Source organism: Hoplias malabaricus, chromosome 11 (genome assembly GCF_029633855.1).
Source record: "Hoplias malabaricus isolate fHopMal1 chromosome 11, fHopMal1.hap1, whole genome shotgun sequence".
Taxonomy (NCBI): domain Eukaryota; kingdom Metazoa; phylum Chordata; class Actinopteri; order Characiformes; family Erythrinidae; genus Hoplias; species Hoplias malabaricus.
In genome coordinates, this window is record NC_089810.1 from 21326141 (window position 1) to 21347914 (window position 21774).

At 39.0% G+C, this 21774-nt stretch overlaps 2 protein-coding genes across 3 annotated transcripts; both read right to left on the reverse strand.

Moving 5' to 3' along the window:
• Positions 1 to 127: 127 nt before the first annotated feature.
• Positions 128 to 9027, reverse strand: trabd (TraB domain containing). 2 transcript variants are annotated; one of them, XM_066684926.1, is made up of 10 exons: positions 8111 to 8759; positions 7081 to 7138; positions 6126 to 6183; positions 5683 to 5849; positions 4323 to 4463; positions 4124 to 4234; positions 2884 to 3023; positions 2522 to 2694; positions 2008 to 2104; positions 128 to 1892 (listed from the first exon to the last, which is right to left on the reverse strand). In XM_066684926.1, exons 2-10 carry the CDS (start codon positions 7102 to 7104, stop codon positions 1721 to 1723), a joined length of 1083 nt encoding a protein of 360 aa, XP_066541023.1. In that variant the 5' UTR covers positions 7105 to 7138; positions 8111 to 8759; the 3' UTR covers positions 128 to 1720. The 2 variants fall into 2 exon arrangements, with proteins under 2 accessions (XP_066541023.1, XP_066541022.1); XM_066684925.1 differs by lacking the exon at positions 8111 to 8759 and adding an exon at positions 8937 to 9027 and having other exon boundaries at positions 129 to 1892.
• Positions 9028 to 13498: 4471 nt separating this feature from the next.
• Positions 13499 to 20379, reverse strand: panx2 (pannexin 2). Its single transcript, XM_066685442.1, has 5 exons — positions 19986 to 20379; positions 16889 to 18000; positions 15803 to 15935; positions 15311 to 15499; positions 13499 to 14355 (listed from the first exon to the last, which is right to left on the reverse strand). The coding sequence occupies exons 1-5, from the start codon at positions 20212 to 20214 to the stop codon at positions 14057 to 14059; spliced, it is 1962 nt and encodes a 653-aa protein (XP_066541539.1). The 5' UTR covers positions 20215 to 20379; the 3' UTR covers positions 13499 to 14056.
• Between the last annotated feature and the right edge of the window lie 1395 nt (positions 20380 to 21774).

Here is a 21774-nt window from a genome sequence, read left to right on the forward strand (position 1 = left end):
AGTTCTATTAGAGACAGTACATATTATGTAAGCATATTAAGCACCAGAGGTATCAAGCAAAGAAAGCTTGATAACTTGTAAGATGTATGGTCAAGATGAGTGACAGATGAAATAAATAGACAGCAGTGAATGAGCAATGGATTTAATGCTCAAGTATAAATTAACAAAGTGCTTAAACTGGCAGCAACCAATTAAACAAATAACAGTTAAATTTATTTGGAGACTCAGTTATAAAATGTTATGTAGTAAACCTAACTGGAAATATTTAACCAGTCTCTCAGGTTGAAAAGACATTTCTATGGCTTTCTGCTTAACAGATGCAAGGAAAGAGCGGCTGAGAGCAAATTTATAAATAAATGTAGACTATTTTTCCTGCTACTTAATTTAAATGCAACCAAGGCTTCAAATTATTAGGCAGGATATGGTTCTTGTATTCTGCTGAACAGCCAATGGCTATGAACCTACCTACCTATGAACAATGCTTTGTCCACTCAACTGCAAAAAAAAAAAAAAAAAAAAAGACAGAAATAGTAAATAGCATACATGAAATCAGAATACAGAAATCTGTTGTTTAAATAGTACCCATTTATTATAATCAGATGGTTATAGATCAAAAGCTGACCAGTCTATTAGCCCTTTCCAGGTAACAATGGGAGGCACTTGTCAATTGACATAATGGGCATAGTTTATGACCCAAACACAATTCAGAAAAATAAAAACCTTATTCACTTTCTCCCTACATCGACTTTCAGCATTAGAAAGCTGAAAATGCAGAGACATTCAAGTGTCATTTTCAAAATAATGCAACTAAAGCTTGGGCAATATTGCAATGCTTGTGTCTGCAGAACATTTTTTACCCAGGCTAGGTGAATTGAGTAGAGGACATACAACACGTCTGTAAGTGTTCACCCTCAGAACCAAAAATACTGTTGCATTCAAAGAGACTCAGTTTAGATTCTTATAGAGTCTTAATTACTGAAATATTCATACAATATTTAATTATAATATTTTTCCCCCACACACACACAACACAAAGATAAACTTTCAGCATAAAATTATTTTGGTCAAAATCAAATTCTGATGTGCAATAAACGATCTTGTAAATATAATCATTTGTGATAAAAGTGTGATTTATGTAATGTATTATATACTCTTACCGAGTTTAAATATCCTAATGGTAGAGATGGAAAATTTGGTGTAGCGTTTTTGAAAGTGCTCATTTCAGCACTGTCAGGCCCTTCTAACCATACTAAAAACCTTCATGAACAGGAAAACGATGGGGGGTTAAGTTGCATAATCATTTGGATGCCTGCTACCTATAATGACATATAGACAGACTCCAAATTTCAAAAATCATTCAACACAACTCAACACAGTTCTCAGAAACATCATTCAGTGGGTGGGGACAAAACAAGATCTGAAGAGATGATAAACTGTAACAGTACTGGAACAGTGTTTTCATGTTCAGAGTTGTAATAACGAGGGAGAACCGAAGTAAAAGGAAAGAGAAGTACTGTCTGAGTTCTTTGGCAGTACACCTCTGAGTACACAGAGTGTAAAAGAGAGTGGGTGTATGACATATCACTCCATGTTCATAGTGTATTTAGAGGGATTCTGATCATGTCCACCCTCTTTGGAACCCACACCCGTCTGCTGCATTTAAGGCCACTGGTGTTTAGCGTAACATCCATCTTATGAAGGTCTGATGAAAAGCTAGATGTCAGGCAGGGGGCCGTCGTAAATTCTCCAGCAGTGATTGGACAGCAGGAAGGGCTAGTAAGGCCCTCCCCACACCTCCTCCAGCACGATAGCAGGCATACCCCAGAGCGCCCAACACGGCCCCCTTTAATACTGTCCGCAAAACCCAGCCAAATCGAGACGGTGGTGCCACACTAAGGGAAGAGATTGTGTATTAATGCTAATAAGGTTCATAACACTTTTCAAAAATTGGTTTGGGTATTCATTGTGCAGAACAAAAAAAAAACAAAAAAAAAAAACACCACACACCTCATAATCTCATGGATATTGAGTTCTTTGTCCCAATTCTTCTCAATGCCAGGGACATGGCCCATTCCAACCACTCCCACAACCACAGCAGGCACTTCTGTGAGGGAATATATTTGCCATTGTAACAAACTTGCAAACAATCAATTAATTATATATGTAAACATTTTTAGTTTCCAAATTGTTCACATTGTTGTTATATATATATATATATATATATATATATATATATATATATATATATACACACAGTGTATATGGACTAGAAATTGAACAATAAAATGGACAATAAAAGAGCCTATTAAAAGAGATTTCAAATACAAAGATAAAGAAATCACAACAAAACCTTAAAATGTGATGTAGAAATCTTAAAGAAAATTTATTGATCATTTTTAGTAAAGAAAAAAATTATATATATATATATATATATATATATATATATATATATATATATATATATATATATATATATATATATAAAATGAGCATTTAAAACATAGCACTGTGTATTACTCACTCTGAGCATTTGGGGGCGCTTCCACACAGCGGGCAGCTTGTCTGAGGGTGTGCGTGAGGTAGATATCTCGTTCTGCCACAATGGTGCGATGCAAAGCAGGGAACTCTCCAATCATTTCTGACATAGTCTGTTCCAGCAGATCTTTCTGTTTACACTTTTCTACATCCTCTTTGCTACAAAACAAACAAGAAATGAGTTCCATAAAAGTAGCCGCAAGTGTGTTTTTTAAAATTGCACCTTTATTTTTATAAAAATATAGGCATTATTATATGTCTTATTAAACCTTATAGTTACTTTGCCTTTGTATAATAATTGTCCAGTTCAGTTACTGCTCTAGCATTTCATTTGGGGGTTGAGAGTACCTGATGGGGTCAGACAGGAAGCACAAACCCCAGGCTAGCCGTGCTTTCTGCCATAGACTCAAAGCAGCAATGGCACGTTTAAACGTCACTGGTATTGGCCGGTCTCCAAGATGGAACTTACAGAAGGGCACTTTACCTGCCTTTGGGACAAGAAGATAGTTAATGATGGTGCCTTTTCCACTCTTACTTAATGTCAGCTTTCAGGTTTTAAAATGGGGATAATGGTCAGGAATAATATAACAGCAAAGTAGCCCCTGTCCTACATATTTTTTGTCTTCTGAGTTGGACCAGGTGTATTGAAAGTACACCTTTACACAGTAGGGCATGTTATGGCACCCCGATCTAAAAGAATGCCAGCAGAGGTGTTACTAAAAATAAAGCTAATAACCTCTAGCTGATGTCCCCAGATGTGGCCCCCAAAAATGTAAGCAGGGGTCGTCTCCCTTCTGTAATGGAACAGGATTGTCTATGCCTGAAATGTTGACAGAACAGTGTAGGGGCAGAATAGATCCTTGGATCATTTTGGCACGGGATATAGAAACGTATCCTTGCGTTTTTATAAAATACTAAAATAAAATAATAAAAAAAAAGATCCTTGTGTTTTATAAAACACTGGAATAGACTGTCATCAGATCCTTATGTTTTATAAAACACAGGTATTAAACAGAATGATTTAATGTGAAATGGATTTACATGCTTTTAGGCATGGGAGTAGATAAACGAATCCTCGTGTTTTAGAAAACAAAGGATGCCTATTGACCTAGATTTTACACTCTGCCTGACTACTAAATTCTGTACCGTTTCTGCATATAAACTGCTAGAATGCCACATACATTTGCTCTTCATGTGCACATTACTGATGTGGTGCTGCATGATGCATGCAGCCGGAGTTAAAACCTTAATAAAAAAAAAAAACAATTGTGGCACGATTACCATGTCTGGTGTGCAGATCACACTGGCTGCAATAAAACAGCTGGCCCTGTGATGCGTGTTTGGTATATCGTAAATTGTAACACAATTTTAACATTTATTGTCACAATTCTTTAGCCAATTATTGTTTGTCTAAAAATACATCATCACCCAAGAGTAACAGGGTGAAGGGAAAACAAAAATGTGCAGGACAATTAATAATCCAGTATCACAATTTGGAACCATTGCCATACATCAGAAATATTTTGCCTATAATTTGTCATTATACTTTGCATGTAATTCACTGTTGAATGCTTGTGTCTCTGCCAACCTCTTTGAAGGCTTCTCTAAACTCTCCTCCAGGGGCCATGCCCAGCTGCTCTGTAATGTGAGCAGAGACTTTAAGCAGCAGGATCTGCATGAGGCCTGACATCACACCATTCTGTCACAGGACAACACAGAGAGAGGGGAGGGTTAGGGAGATAATGTAATTTCAAAGTCACTAAGTCACAGTCTGCCATATGGCTCACCTGTTTAATGGCCTGTTGAACCTTTTCCAAGTTGATGTCTTTGGCCTCCTTCAGCAATGTTTTCTCATCCATCTTTAACATGGATACTCTGTATTGGCACAACTCTACCACTACAACATCCGGCTGGACAGCACGTATTGTCTGAGGCAACAGAGGAGACAAAAGGAATAAATTTACTATTACATCAAGTGCTATTCCTAACAGCAAATGGCAAAGGTTGCCTCTCTCCCTGACAGGCTTCGTCAAAAACAAATCTCTCTCATAGCAAAATTGCATGGCAAATGCCAATATGAAGTGGGTGCATCACTTAAAAATAGCATCATATTAAAGCAAAATAGACTGATATATTAAAGAGAACATACTATAAATTAAATTACTTTTGATGAACACATTTATTGGGTGATCCTACTCACCCACAAACTGTGAACAAAACAAAACAAAAACAAAAACAAAACAAAAACCCAGCCTTTTTTTGTGATCTGCACAAGTCTAAGGACATGGGATAAAATGTTTGTTCTGATTTTGCTTGTGTCTTATAAAGACAGGACACATTTCAGAGTTGTCTGAAATGTGTCTCTGAAATCACACAAGCTTGGCCCATGTTTATGTACACAACAAATGCAGAGAAATAAGAGTACATATCGAAAAATATATGAATGGAGTAGAAAGAGAGCAAAGCAAAAATGTCTAAAATTGGAGTTTCTGTTCCTTGCGTTCTATTGCTGGGCGCCTCATGTGTGGTTTACCCAGAGTCTCATTATGTCTCATCTGTAACAGGAACTGAAGCTGGTTGTTCTGAACGGGGCTGTTTGGACTGGATAAAGAAAATTGCAGTGCTGTTTGTGGTATTCTGACCAAAGCATGTCACAGACATTTCACTGAGATCCAAGGGAATATAATGTTTCCTTTAAAAGTAAAACAAGCTTTTACGTTATTTGATGTAGTATTAACAAGCATTTAACTTATTTTAAACCACCCCAATAGCAATGTGCATTTTGTCATTTACCCATCATCTTTCTTTTGTCTGTGGCGGGTTTCTGTCACAAGTATAAATCTAATAAATATACTGTAACTATACATGCCAGACTCCTATTATTTTATTCTCCTTCCAGTTTGAATTCTTCTGCATTAAAGCATTTGTTAATATTTACTGCTTTTTTAAGTAAAATTCATCCTTTGGATGAATAACTTAAATCTAAACAATCAGCATCACCAAATGTAATATTACAACATCACAAAGATTTAAATATCACAGTAGAATATCATTGTGTGTCACGTACGGTGATAATATCGCATTTATAAGAATCCTGGTATGTGCGTTGGACTTTGTCACGCATATTGTATAGTGACGTGGTCTTACCGTTGCTACATCTTTCTTGCTGCTGTCACTGAAGTGCGCTGTGCCCACCAGATAGACCATGCTACCCTCGGGTGTACAGAGTTGTGTCACAGTGTCAGGCAGATCAGGATTGTCCTGCCTCCGCTGAGCCCGCATCTGCCACAATACCTCCACTGCCTCTGAATCCGCTAGAGAGAGAACTGAGGCGTAACTGGAAGTTTCCAGACAAACAATAACCCCAAATAACACAGATCCAATGAGAATCTAGGCTGATAAAATTGTCCACCCTTCGTTTTACACAAAATTGCCATTAATATTTAATATGTACTTGACAGTTAAATTTAATATTTCTGAAACTGCAACGATGCATATGAAGCCCAGTCATTTAGAGCATCCATGAGTGTGCTTATTGAAACCTAGTGGGGTCACCACTAAAACTAACAACATCATAAACAAAAACTCACAGAGTCCAAGAGGAAACCGAGGATGTGCGTCATCTTCTGATGGGCCAACTGACTCATCCTACACAAATAAAACACATCGACCACAACTTAGACAACAGCAAAAGAACATTTGTTATACTGAGTGCTAGCATGTTTTTCAGTGGTGTTTATAACAAAGGTCTGACAAAGATGACGCATTCAGGGACATCACTGTTCTGTGCACAGTAGGTTTGTGAAATATTGCTATAAAAGGATCATTTATTTATGAATAATTTCTTAAAATAATTTTAAATCTAAACTTAAAGGAAAGTCAGTGTTTCTGACACATCAGTTGTCTACTTCAATGGCCAATGCAAAATATAGAATCTACTAGCAATTCCTGATACTATCAGTCAACTTAAGCCTAGTACTTAGGGCTTTATAATATGCAAATAACAATCCGACAAGATTTTGGTGTTTTACAGTAAATAACATCATAAGTGCTATGGTTTGTGTGAACCATATCAAATACTTAATAAGCAATAAACTTGCTTTTGTAATTTCAGACACATTCTCATACAAATGATGAACAAAATCATGTTGCAATTCTTATTCTGTAAATGTTGTAATGTAATTTTTTCCATGTCCTTAGACGTGGCATGGTTTGAAATGATGAACCTAGCAACTTTAACCCTTTAGTATAAGTGAAAAAAGGAAACTCTGGGGCTGATATACATTTGGACAAAGTGTACAAACTGTATTCCGGAACAACACAGGCTGGCTCTGACTGCCAGAATACCTTTGCTTAACCAGTAGCTTTTTTTCCCCTAATTTATTTAGGGGTGAATGCCTGGCATGTGTAGCATGCACACTGTAGAACAGGTGATTTAACAAACACATATTGAGCTTGTTACAACAGGGTACATTTAAGGAAACCACAAGCCTGCCTCACTGTGAGAAAGCAGTATTTAATCTACGTTTTCACCGACAATCTTACCTCCGAGTTGTTGTCCTGGTCCATGGTGCAACGTCAAAGACAGCTAATCCTCAGTTCTCTACCAAAAGACAAGTAATGCAAGTACAAATCTAATTTAGGTGATGTCAGATCAAAGCTGGTAAAGCTTTTTAAAAACAGATATACTGTCTTCTCTAAAATAAAGTGAGTAAAATTACACTTATAACATTAACATGTTATAATACACGAAGACAGAACCTTATCTTTGTTAATTTTATGAGCATTACCTGAACAATCAGGCATATAATTATGGGCCAGTTCAATTATATGTTCCATTAATAAGGAAACACACTCTGACAAGGCTTAATCTGTGTAAGGACAACTGGCCCCGAACAGCTTTCATAGCAAACTCCATGGGCCAGTTTCCCAGACCCAAATTAAGGCTAATCCTTGACTAAATAGAATTCCCACTGAGGATTCACAAGTGGCGTCGCAATTTAGTCCAAGATTAAGTATAAGCCACGTCTGAGAATCTGTCCCTAGATGATTAGCCAAGGGCTGCCATAACATTACACCCTCCCCATTATTTCAGTTCAGTCCCACTGACCATATAGGTCCACTTTGTAGTTTTAATGCCCTCAAAACCAACAGTCAAGGCAAAAACAAAAAGTTTGGGCATTCAAAAGTCACTCCTGGACTATGGAACTCCGTTTATCGTTTAACAGTCCATTAAGAAAAATTGTGGAAAGCAATGTGGTAATATCAGACTAAGATAACTTATCAGAATAACCTTAAACTCAAGGGGGGAAAATAAATAATATTCAGTGCAAGAATATAACACAAGACGACAGCTCTTATCGAACTGGCATACACACCTGCCAATAATCCTGACAGGTAATGTTAAAATCATTGCAGTGTTCCCCTGCTGACTGACATTATCTGGCTAACAGAATAAGATGGTAAAACTGCCTGACTGCATTGCTATTACAGTGCTACGTCGCTTTGCAAATCCCGGATAACATCAGCCGCAGTGAACAAATGACCTGAGGATGGTTTCGAATATGCGTCCCACCTGAAATTGTGCAGAAGTTACTTTCTGGAGCCTGAAGAGAACATTTACCGTCAGCCAACTGAAGTTAATTTAGTAAAGAGTGAACCTTCATGTGTTTAGCCGTAGCTAATCGGCTACTCCACATTGCTCAGGTCTCCGAGACTCGCTAACGTCAGCTAACTGAGCCTGCTAGCACTTACGTGGACTGCCTTAACGAGAATATGGCAGGCTAACTACTAGCCAGGTACACGACTAGCTCAAATCTCAGTAACCACTGAACACAACATGCTATACTTTTATATTTTTGACACGATAATCCCATGAGGACGGCGTTAGTTATTCTGTTAGTGTCGGCGCCAGTGGGTTTAAAAATCTTTTTTCAGGAGTTAAATTACGATCACGTAGCTCTTAATAACAGCTGTAGTTAGCAAAGAGACTCAAGTGCTGTTCCAAATGCCCTATCACTTCCTTTGTAGTAAACTATAAATGGTTAAAAGAAACTGCATTAATCGTCTAATTAATAACCAGTTGCATCCAGTTTTTAACTACACAGCACTTCTACACACAATTAGGGACTACTTTGAAGCAGAAAGTATAGTTTCAAGACCTATGAAGGGCACTATGTAGTGAGTAGGGAGCGATTTGACACTGAGCCCGATAAAGCTAGAGCTGTTACTGAGCGAGTACGGCAAAAGACAGAACCGAGTTTACATAAAGTGTCTTGTATTCCTGACACACTGATTGAGTAAATCATTACTATTGTACACCGACAAAAGAAAGCAAAGTAAACCGAAACCTAGTGTAGGACACAAATAAACCCACATATAAGAGAAACCTCCAAACTTACATCGGCCATCAGTGAGACACTTCTCTTCTAGTAACACGCCCTCAGCAGCGCAATGCTTTCTGGATGTTGTAGTTTTCTCCCTGATCTCCTCGGTTTCGTGTAGTGCTTTTCTTGATTATTGACTAAAAGTTGGGTTTGTCTAAGCTGCATGCCAGAATGTTTATGACTAGAAGTTAAACTGAGGTTTAGGGCGTGGAGGTAGATCTGGACCAAGATATGGCCAAAATATATATCACAATACATTCCTTTATGTCGGTGAATACGATATAATTCTGATATCGATATGAACAATAAGAAATCCACAGAAAACTGCTAAGGATTAAAGGCAACATGACATCAAACATAGAAATGTCAATATTAATATTTTTAAACTAACTTTAAAATTGAGTGCAATGAACTGATATGGCAGCACTCTGCAATGGTCATGATCATGTTAGTGAGAGATGCTGTAAACAAAACTGAAATATTGAAAATGTGTATAAACATTTTATATTGCAACATTGATACAGAATTATTGCCCAGCCTTACGTGGGAGCTTTTTAAAATTATTGATATATTTTGGAGGGTGGCTCACCCAAGATAAGTCAAATTTAACAAAAGGTAGTCATTTTATATGAGGTTTTAAGAACCTTAATTTAACTACTGAATTGAGAATAGTCCTCTGGTAAAAAATATCCAGCCTGCAGTGTCCTCTGAATTGTGCCCTGTGTCCACTGATGAAGGAGTTGGATGACCAAAACAAATTGTGCAACAACAGAGCTACAGTGTCTGATGTCTACAAAGTGGAGGTGTTGAGGGAGGTGTCTAATATAGACACTAATTATAAACTCCAGCACTGCCATGTACGATCCACTAGCACCAATGCATCACATTCACCACCACGTCAGTGTCACTGCAGCGCTGAGAGTGATTCACCAAATCATACATGCTCTATGGTGCTTTTGATAATTGAATAACAGGGTGAAAAGGGACTTTACTGATGCAGAGCAACAGATGGAATACAGTTACTGTCTGTAATTTTAGAACTACAAAGTGCTCCTCTCTGGTCGGTAAAGCTGAGAGAATGGACAGTGAATGTACCAGTGAGGAAATGTTACTATTACTAAATTATGTTACTAATGTAAAGGAAACTTTTCTATATAACATTAATCACATATTTGTGTGCAAATTATTTATATTCACTGATGTTAGTTAATCAACTCATTCATTGTTTGTAACCGCTTATCCAATCCAGGGTTCGGAGACTAATTCAATGATTTTACCTGAAACGGTATAATTCCCTGTTTAAAATACATGCTTTTTGCTATAGACGTGTGTGAACAAAAAGAACCTCTTCAGGAATAACATTAATTTTTACTGGTCTTATGTTTGTTGTATATCTCCAAGAAAAGGAACAGCTCCCTTTATAGAACAATATGGAAGCCTGTTTCTGCCACATAAAATAATACAAAAAAGGCATGAGTTTTTATTTTTCATTAATATGCAATTTGCTATCTCAATATTTTGAGATACTATCTCATTAATTTGAGATAATAAGTCAATATACTGAGATAGGATCTCATTATTTTTAGATACTAAGTCAATATATTGAGATTGTATACTATCTCGAAATATTGACTTATTATCTAAAATAATGAGATAGTATATAAATATTGATAAATATTGAGGCCAACAACTTTTTCTTTAGATTTACTCTTGGGTCTCTCTGTGGGGGAATGTCCTAACAAGGACCAAGAAAACACAGCAGAAACATAAACATTTCCTCAGTGGTATATCTGATGACACCAAAAGGTTTTGTATTTTTATTTGTTGTTTTTCATCACAAGTAGAATTACATGGGCCGCTGTGGCAAAGGCCATGGCCACGTGCCAAGAATAACCAAGAATAACAAGCTCTGTTCCTGTCCTACATGTGACAGAGTCAACCACACTCTTGTAAACCTAAATGCTGAGTACAGGCACTTACTAGCTAACCATGTCTCAAATTTAGGCTGTTTTATTTGCTCTATGCAAAAGATAAAGGCAAACACTTCTTAAAGGCTGGCCTGTTATATTTGTTTTGCCAAATTCTGAAGCTGACGTATACCCTACTTTCAGCAGAATGGACTTTGTGGTTGAAACTCGGTGCATGTCTGCCACATGAGAAATCCACATACAGCAGTTGATGTTTTTAATTTTATTGTTAAAAAAGGGTGTTTTTAATTTATTTACTTGTTTTTTTTAAGTACATTCAAAACATTTTCAAGTTATAACCTGTCCCCACAAAGTGTGATCACTGACCCAAGGACATGTCTAAGAACACTAATGTCTATTATCACAGTAGAAGTAGCACTGACCTTCCTGAAAACAACAGTTAGACCCATTTTGAGCTACAGTTCATATTCTAAGTGCAGTTGAATGTGGCTTGGTTATAGTAAAGGGCTGACTTGTGCAAGACAAACTATATAATGTATATATTTAATGTAACTGTATGTATACGTCATGCAGCATCTGCTGTGATAACGGGTTTGCTATTATGTTGTTTTTAATTAGGCATCTTACATGTTGTGGACGTACGGCATAACTGGGTTATGATGGAACCTTCAAAAGGCTGAAGTGTAAAGATATAACAATATTTAATATCATATTTAATCAGACTTCACCCCATAAAAGAAATGACATAAAAATAGTTGGAGTATCTCAATCAGTATTGTGCTTGATAATTCCAACTTGCTCTTACGGTGGGATCCATACACTAAATCGCCAAAAGTATTCGCTCGTCTGCCATCCCAAGCATATGTAATTGATTGACATCCCATTCATAATCAATAGGGTTTAATATGATATTGGCCCAACTTCTGCAGCTATAACAGCTTCAACCCTTCTGGGAAAACTTTCCACAAGGTTTAGGAGTGTTTTCATGGGAATTTTTCAAACATTCCTAAGAAGCACATTTGTGAGGTCAGACACTGATATTGGACAAAAAGTCCCGGCTCACTGTCTCCACTCAAAATCATCTCAAAGATGTTCTATCAGTATGAGGTCAGGACTCTGTGCAGGCCAGTCAAATTCTTCCACATCAAACTCAGTCAGTCATCCATGTCTTTACGGACCTTGCTTTGTGCACAGTCATGTTGGAACAGTAAGGTGCCATCCTCAAACTCTTCCCACAAAGTTGGAAGCATGATATTGTCCAAAATCTCTTGGTATGTTGAAGCATTAAGGTTTCCTTTCACTGGAACTAAGGGGCCAAACCCAACTCCTGAAAAAACAACCCCACTCCATCAAATACGATTTGTCCATTGGATTGCCAGATGAGGAAGTGTGATTCATCACTCCAGAAGTCTCCTCTGCTCTAGAGTCAAGTGGCAGTGTGCTTTACACCACTGCTTTCCATTGCGCTTAGTGATGCTTGGATGCAGCTGCTTGGCCATGGAAACCCATTCCAGGAAGCTCTCTACACATTGTTCTTCATCTAATCGAAAGGCCACATGAGGTAGGGCCTACCACTTCATGTCTGAGTTGCTGTCTTTCCCAACCACTTCCACTTCGTTAAACCACTGACAGTTGACTGTGGAATATTTAGTAGCGATGAAATTTCACAACTGTTGCAAGACTTGTTGCACAGGTGTCATCTTATCACTGTACCATGCTGGAATTCACTAAGCTCTTGAAAGCAACCCATGCTTTCACTAATGTTTGTAGAAGCAGTCTGCATGCCCAGGTCCTTGGTTTCATACAACTGTGGCCATGGAAGTGATTGGAACCCCTGAATTAAATTATTTGGATGGGTGAGTGGATAGATTTGGCAATATAGTGTATCTGATGTCCCTCTGATATCTGACCACAAAAGCAGTGCTAAAAGCATTTCCAAGGACACATCACATTATTTATTAGGACTTGGCAGTTAAATATTCCATCATGTATGACTGGAATAGCACTAAAAATGTGTCTTATTGTGCCATGCCCTATGGTATCTATGAGTATCATATATTTGTTTATGATCAGAGAGGAAAGTAACAGGATGTGTGGGGTGTGTCAGGACAAGCTCTGTTAATGTGGTGCAAAACATAATTGAGATATGACGGCAATAGTAGAGTTACAGAGTTTAAACATGTTTTTTTTGTGTGGACAATCCACTTGTGCTGGAGAGGTGGCAGTTTTTCAGTGTGGCTCCAGGTTTTCCTCTTAATGACTAGGTTCTGTGCTTACTGCATTAGATCCCATGCAGTTTCTGCATTTCTGGATGCCTTCACATAAAAAAAAAAATTGTAACCTTTTCTTGTAAGTGAATTCATCATGATTAGGTTGAACTGAAGTTGCTGATAATTTTGACCTGGATTCCCAATGAATGGATAACACTCAGTGAATAAGTGCAAAATTGGGAGGTTGATAAAATGACCAACAAACAACAGTGCAGAGAACGTGGTCTCATCCTTGTGTTATAGAATTGCGTGATGTTTATGGTGTACTTATTTGTTTCTACGTTCTGTATATACAGCATATTATTGCAACAACATTTGCATAATTTAAGGATAAATATATTGCGTCGGATACCTGTTGAAATCCACAAAAATTTGCCAACAAAATGTAGGACACATTCAAATAAGGTGAAATCGGGTGGTAAAAATGTTCGACATGTATTGAGAGGTTTATAAAACATGACATAGTTGTCATTAGTAGTTAGATTTCCTTTTGTAACATAACCTTTGGAATGTCACAGGAAAATCATTCCATTCAAGTGAGCACCAAAGTTTGCACTTAGACATGGAACTGACCTCTTGCTCTTCACTGATATGTCCCACTGTAATATTCAGTGGTTGGTTTGCAGAGGAAAACTTTGGAGGTACCTGTATGTGGACGTCACGCATTTCTCACTGAACTGTCCACTATATTCCACAAGATCCCTGGTGGGCAGTGCAAATCTCTGACCTCACTGCTTCTCCCTAAAGCACAGTAGGTGATCAGATGGTGTTTGCTGCACCGTGAGAGGTGGTTCTATCAGATGAGGTGGTCAGTGCAGTGCTGGCACACAATTTACCCTCCTAAGGACTTGGTGCTGAGGTCAACAGATGAAAGAAGAGAAATCTGTGCAAATTCTAAGGTGTGACAATATATACCTCCTTGAGTGTGCAAGTGTCTTCAGCACTCTCCAGCAGCAATGAGCTCCGCAGGTCTCTCCACTAGTTTGTCTCTATGGTCCTGCTCCACTTCCTCCTCCTCGTACAGGGTGTGGTGGATGCTGAGCAGTGGGTGCGAGGGGTTGCGGCTGAAGGGCACAGGCTGGCTCTCAGGTTCTGGGATCTGTTTGAGAGGCTCTGTGGTCTTTGGGGAGTCAGGAGGAGGCAAGCTGGCTGTTCCTCCATTCATATAAGAGGTGGTGGAGAGGGTCACTGTGGAAAAGGCAGTGGTGGTGGATTGAGGAGGAGGGTCATTCTTTTCTAAAAGGTTAAAAAGGGAAACAAAAGTCATTCTGACTGGTTTATACAAACAGAATGATATACACTGAACCATCACTGTATTAGTAACAACTACTTTGCATCCACAATCATTGTCCATTTTCTCAGCTCCATTGACCAAACGGGGGCACTTTGTAGTTCTACAATTACAAACTGTATTGAACCTGTTTCTCTTTATACTTTCTTATCCCCATTTCACTGATATGGAGGTGTTGTGTTGGTGTGTGTTGTGCTGGGATGAGTGGAACAGACACAGCATCATGTGAGCAGGGTCCAGTGACCACTGATAATGGATATGAGATGAATCACACAACTTCTGCTGCAACAGATGAGCTAATGTCTGACATTACATCTACAAGGTGGACCAACAAAGTAAATGTGTCTGAAAGAGTGGAAAATAAGTGGACACCGTGGTTAAAAACTCAAGTGGCACTGCTGTGTCTTATCCACTCATACAGCACAAGACACTAACACCTCCACCACTTCAGTGTCACAGCAGCACCGAGAATGATGTGTGTGTGTGTGTGTGTGTGTGTGTGTGTAAAAAGGTTTTTATACATTCTCTTCTAAAGTCAAATTTATCTATATAAAAAATACAAACAAAGGACTGGCCAAGGTTTGTTCCTGCCTACTGCAACCCTGAACTGGATAAGCGATTACAGAGAATGAATGGATGAATATGAAAAAAAACCCCATAAATATTCAAAGGTCCATCTGAGTGTTTAAATAATCCTTTGCATGGTAAAAATGTTCTTTTTTCACAGGCCTAAACTATTAAATCAATTCCTGCAGCTACATTTTCAGTGGCAAATTTCTATCTCTTGACAGAGAGTTCCAAGGCATAATGTGTCTATACTGCCATGTACATTTTATTTGCAATGTTCTTTACTATTTAGTAACCTTCGTACTAAACCCTCTTAAAAAAGGGCATGGTTACCAGTGAGAGCAGAAGAGACGTGGACTATGGAGTGTGTGCCCTCAATGTACACAGTGTCCAGAGAATTTTCAGCAGCTGGTGGCTCTGGATTGGTCATTTCTGTTTTAGGCTTCTGAATGTTTGCCATATATGGATGGACATCCAGGGAGAAATTGCGAGTGTGCTTCTTCTCCATCCCATAGTTTGCTTCTGCAGATGTCACAAATCATGACAAGCATCAAAAGTGTCAAATTCATGGGCAACATCAAATTAGAACTTGCACATACGATAAATAAACATGTTAAAGCACTGGTAAGAAACTGCTAACAATTGTGTCAGGGTCACCTTAAGTTTGTTTATGAGTTTATTTATGAAACATGATTTGACAGGCTTGCTGTTGCAATACTAACAGAGTTTTAAAAAGTAAAGCAATGTCTTTCCAGAGAGATCAATCCTAATAAAAAAATCAATATGATCACAACTGAACTTCATGTTGTAATATTTGTCATTTACCTCTGGGTGGATGTTGTGTGCTTTTGCTGTCCAGCAGAGGGGCAATGAAGCCATCTGTAACAATCTTCCGCCGCAAAGGTTTGGGTTTTTCTGGTTTGATGCTGTTCTCCAGCCGAGTCAATGTTAAGGGTTCCTGCAGAAAAAAAGATACAAAGGAGCTTTGTGGATATTTATCAGAGATTCATTTTAAAGGATTGATATGTAGTAGCAGTTAAGTGATGTCTGATATCAAATGTAATACCTGAAACCCCACCACAAATCTTTATTAATATTTAGCAAAAGCCAAGATTTTGACAGTTTTATACATTTGAATCAATGTTCAAAGAACACTGGACCTCAAAATATAATTCGTTAAGGATTAGACAGAAACACAAAAGAAATTTGAGCTAGGAAGCGACCACAACAAGATCCTGCAAATGGTCAGGATATTTTTAAACACAGGGTGTTAAACCATCGATTTAAAGGGAACTTCATATTGTGTAGGGGGTGTGTAGTGGGGTTTATCGCTGTGAAATATGCTGATATGAAATTTTATCGGCCCTTGCTTATCACTTGTTTGGGCTGCTTGTGTTGGATTATGCAATTTATTACTTCAAATATTTTTCATTGTTAAATAAACTACAAGGAATTTTATAGCAATGCTTGAGGCAATGTTCAATATTTAATTTGATTTGAGCCATTGCCAGAATAATGACAACTTATGCTACTATAGTTTATGACTGAGCCCTGTGGGCATATAATCCTTTTGGGGCCTCACATTCAGTACAGTTAACAATGTTCTTGCTGGCTGGGGAACAGTGATGCCTTGTTTAATCCACATCATTCTTTAGAAGTCTGTTGAAAATAGCTCTGCACAAAGCATAAAGATAGTAAAAATATCTAAAACTGCAATAAAGCATCATGAGGACAACTGGGTTCTGCGGTGGCTTGTAATTTGTAGTGTTAACATAGACTAGATGCCTATGAACTGTAGTGCTATCCAAACAAAGGGAAACCATCTTACTAATTTCAATCATTAATAACCATTGAACTTTATAGGAAGACACTGATAGCTGTGATGGTTATGCTTCTCATGATAACTCTTACTTTAAAGGGTTGCGGCAGAGGGTTGGATGTAGGGATCCACTTCATCTTTTTCCGGGGTCTTTTGATAACAGCCTCTACTCCCAGCTCTCCCACTCCTAGTACAGAGGGATCCATGCTTGGGTCAAGTGTCTGGATCCCAGAGTCGCGAACAGTTGGTGTGGCATCATGGTTGGACTGCGCTAATGCAGCCAACAACTGTCGCACTACGTTGTCATACATCAGGTCGCTCTCATTAGTGATGAAGTCCAGCCTGTTGAGAGACTTGATGTGGTCTCTGTTCTCATTACAGAACATGGCCAGGATGTTAATGTCGCAGAACTGTGACTTCTGCCAGCGCCGCCGTGTCTTGATGCCGACTTTATGCAGCTTGTCAAAAACAAAATTGGATTTGCGCACCACAAACAGATGTAGCAGGTTCACTAAGATGATCAGGTTCATGGTGCAGAGCAGCGAAATGTCAACTGCAGCCATGATGCGCTGGAGCTGCACGGCAGGCAGCTTGCAGTTCACACTTAGACGCAACTCGGGGATGCTGCTGATGTCTGGCGGCTCACCCAGTGCACAGGTGAATTCGTTTTGCCGCTGCCAGGCATAGTATGTGCTCAGGTAGGTGATGGGTATGGAACTAAGGCAGATGATGGCCAAATGCCGTGCCAAATATAACTTGGCTAAAAAGTTGCTTTGCCCTCGCCGCTCTAGATATTTCTCAAAAAGGTTCTGCTCAGGGCTCTTCTCTTTCTCAGCGTTTTCAATGATCTCACGCCTCTCACGCTCACTGATCCCTGGACCTTTGGATTGGATCTGCTTCTCAATCTTGGGGGCTCGGCCCTCGGCTGCACGGTGGTAGCAGTTATCAATCTCTTGGAGCAGAAAGTTGAGCTCGGAGGTAAGGCGAGTGGAAGCAAGGAACTCCCAGCCTAGTGCTGGGATGTACATTATACCTGCAAATGCCAGTAAAGCATACGGCAGGAACTTGTGCTCAAACAGTGAGGGCCGGAGTTCAGGCTCAACACCAGGTATGGCGTCCCGTAGCTCTGTCCAGCAATAGCCTCTGGCATAGAGGGCCTGGTCACGCGTGAAGTTGTGGGGGGTGTAGCAGTATATTGACTCCTCTGAAGAAGAATGAGATACACAAAGTAAAAAACCCTCATTTTATGAGCTTGTTCTTTTAGAAGATAATAGGTATTGAGATTAATACAAAGCCATACGTCAGATACTGTTACAGAATCATCTATAGACAAAAATAGCCTGCAAGTGTGAGCTGTAGGAGTGGCTTATTGGGAAAAGTCCGTCATCAATTTCCCATTAATTAAATTGGGCTGCAGAGCATCAGACAACAGAGGAGCCACTTCAGCCCTGAGTAATCCTGAAAATTCTGATTTAATGGACCTGAATGGTACATTAGTAACACAACCCTTTGTTATGAGGACATGTATCCAAATGATTTGAGATTCCCTTACAGAGTTAAAATGCCCTCACTACCCTCACTCACCCTGACCTCATTTACATGCCAAGAAAGTACACATTTAAAGCTGACATAAACACAAATTACAAGTGAAGGGGAATTATTTTGGCTTCACAAAGGAAGCAACCAATCCACCTACACCTAAACCTCAAGTCTATTCAGATTTTTCCTGTCTCTTCTGTTCATGTCTATGTCCCCTTCTGCCTTTCTAACTCAGTGTGAATCTCTGCCTGGTGTGTGCTGCTATGCAGACAAACTGACTCAGCGTTCAGTTTAAAATCCTCTCTGTCTAACTCTCTCCCTCTTTGCTCTTGCACACTTAACCACTGCTCATTTGCAAGGCAGTTTCCCACTCAGAGGAAGAACAGTAAATCCATTAGTGGAAGAGAATGGAAATCAATATCATTTTAAACGCTACAATTGAATTACTAACCAGCAGTCAAACTATCAGCTACAGGACAGCAAAAGAATGAATGAACGAATGAATGAATAAATAAACAAACCGCCCTAATCAAACTTAACTGCCACAATTCCTAGATTCCTAGATATAGAAATTGTTGGCCATGCTAAACCTGAAGAAAAGTTTGATAATGTGATAAGGTGATGCATAACATCCATGTGAATTTTGGTTTGGATCTCATGGTATGTACTGGTAAAAAAACAAAAAAAACAAGCACTACTCAGTCACTAGAACAACCAACCACTATATACCTCTGCATTGGTGCAAGATATAGACAAGTAAGGGAAGCCAGCAAGCACTTAAATATCCAATGCCCTGCATAAAATTAGCCTGCATAGGATGGCCATTATGCCACAACTCAAGAAGATGTGCGATTCACCTAAAGCTTCCCATTTCTTAGTGAACAGGCTAATGGTACAGTAAAGTATGGTTGTGGAAGTAATGAAATCTTTGTGACCCATTTAGGTGAGCACTAATCTAAGTGCTCACCATAACAGATTGTTTTTGCACTTATACTGCATTTAAATCCTTTCTTAACTCCTTTCTTTCTTGGTTTTGTCATTGTCTAGTTTTTCCTTCTAGGTTTGAGCACTGACTAGATAGTATTGTGTATTGCACTTACTACATTTTGTTCTTTTTAGGTTCTGACAAGCGTCTGAGCTCAGAGGGAAGTTGTACCCTAACCTACTTGTTCTAGCAAGGATACACATTCTGTCTGAACTCATCTGAAGCTCATCTCATCTCATCTCATTTTTTGTGAGTCGCACTGGATAAGCATGTCTGCTAAATGCTGTAAATGTAAAATGTAAATGAAATAACTAGCTATCTGGATATAACTAGAAGAACAATAATAATAAATAATATATAAATAAATAATAAAGATCAATAATATACATAAAGAGAATCTCTTAGGCTAAGTGATTAAATCTTGGGAGAAACTTTACCATCAGCGCCATGTTAAACTGCACTGGCATTTACACATGTGGCATATTCTAGTTGTTAATTGTCTTTAGAATATCAACAAACAGTTACTAACTTGGATTTATCGTTTTAAAGTATGAGATTACAATACAATTACTGAGTGGAAAAATCTTTCAGCCACAATTCTGATACAAGGCATTCAAAGCTACACCACAATTAACTGAGAAGCACCCTCTCCGCAAAGAACCAACCTGCAAAGTTCCGCGTGAAGACCAGAGTTACCAACAGGATGGGGATGATGACTGTTCCTATGGTGACGACTCGGTCGAAGGGTAGCTCCAGTTTAAGCTGCACCATGAGACCTGCAAGAGCACCTCCTTTCTCATCCTGAGAGGAGCCAGGTAGGATCAGCTCCTTCAGTTTTTCCCCCGCAAGCAGAGCCGTGGCCATGTCCAAGTTCTGTTCAAAGAGGTTCTGCATCCGGCACTTGGGGCCCACCCACAACTAATCCCACGGTGCTCCTGACTCAATGACCAACTCTTCGCCCTCAAACCCACCAGCCAATGAATTGGCTGAGGGCTCTTGTTCATCTAAGTGTAGTCAGTGCTGTTAAACAGATGACGCTCTATGCTGAGAGAAAAATACGGACTAGATCACAGTAGGATCATGTTGCCATGAAATGGCTGGTCCTGATACTTACTTTTTATTGTGCTATAATTTAATTTGGGTAATGCTGGACCATGACAAGCCCATCTATTGTGTAGCTGTGTGAAAGGGAGATCCAGTGTCAATATTTGGCTGTGTACTCCTAATGAGGAGTAAGGGCCCTCACTAACCCTGCAAACAAAACATACATTATTAATTTAAACTGTAGAAAAATATCAGACTGTATGAGACTGTATTGAAGCATGTCAGACTGCAGGGTATTGTACTCTATTGGCCTGCTGTGAGTAGCATATTAGCTTGTAGCTGATGTTCTAGACTGGGGCTAATATATTAGCTAGTTGCTTTGAATTAGTACGTTTGAATGCTCTAATAAACAAAAGAAATGGGAACAAAAACATTACTGCAAGGTATATTTTCCATATGTCATTCCATATGTCCTTATATAACACAAGATAATGTAGTATTTTTACCTTAAAATGACAGCTTCAATATCATTGTGATGCTTCACTGACCTGTAAATAGAGAATAGAGCCTCTGTCATTGCGACCCTGTGCCCCAGCCCCACAGAAACTTCACTTTGTAACTTCTGGAGGGTTTGAAATCACCCCTCCCCTTTGATACCAGGGCAATGTGGTAAAGTTGCATGTCATATGATAAAACAATATTATACTAAGTATGATCATCATAAAAAGGCAATATATTGGACACCTGCTTTATCCTGATCAGGGGTCGTGGTGGGTCAGGTGCTTACCTGGGTGCAAGGCAGGAACATACCCTGGACACGGTGCCTGTCCATCACAGCACATCATACACTCACCCAGTCACTCAAACCAGTGGAGGATTTCACACTTTGATGCTGAGCCAATCGAGCGGCCAACGTGTGTTTCTGGACTGAAGGAGAAACCAGAGCAAGCAGAGGAAACCCATGCAGACACAGTGAGAACACACCAAACATCTCCATCAACATTATTTACTATTAAGGTCATTTGACCTTTCTGTTAATACGCTTGTCTTGTCATACCCCATACACTCAGACATTCTTTAGCAGTGTGTTCTACTGAAGTGTCCCTGTGTGGGCTGCTCACCGAGAGCACAGTGTTTAGGGACCAAGGGCAAACCACACAACATTTTCTTAAACTGAGTCACTTCAGCACATCCTTAAAAGTGCAAAAATCATCCAGGCATCCTTAAGGAGAAATGGAAATGGAAAAATAGAGATGAATCTGAGACTGTCCTTGCCCATAGCAACCAACAAGCAGTTTTTGTCTTTTTGTGCTAAAATCAATTTACCTTGCTTCGAGCTTATGACATCAATAAAGAGCATATTCCCAACTGAGTATGTGTTGTCAGGAAGGAGCACTCTACCTTTTCAAT

Coding starts and splice junctions, on each gene's coding strand:
- trabd (XM_066684926.1), bottom strand. CDS start 7,104: ATGGACCAGGACAACAACTCGGAG. Junction 6,184..7,080: donor ACCAGGACAACAACTCGGAG/GTAAGATTGTCG, acceptor TTATTTGTGTAG/GATGAGTCAGTTGGCCCATC. Junction 3,024..4,123: donor TTAGAGAAGCCTTCAAAGAG/GTTGGCAGAGAC, acceptor CTTGTCCCAAAG/GCAGGTAAAGTGCCCTTCTG.
- panx2 (XM_066685442.1), bottom strand. CDS start 20,214: ATGCAGAACCTCTTTGAACAGAACTTGGACATGGCCACGGCTCTGCTT. Junction 15,936..16,888: donor CTCTGCCGCAACCCTTTAAA/GTAAGAGTTATC, acceptor TTTTTTCTGCAG/GAACCCTTAACATTGACTCG. Junction 15,500..15,802: donor CACACAACATCCACCCAGAG/GTAAATGACAAA, acceptor TGACATCTGCAG/AAGCAAACTATGGGATGGAG.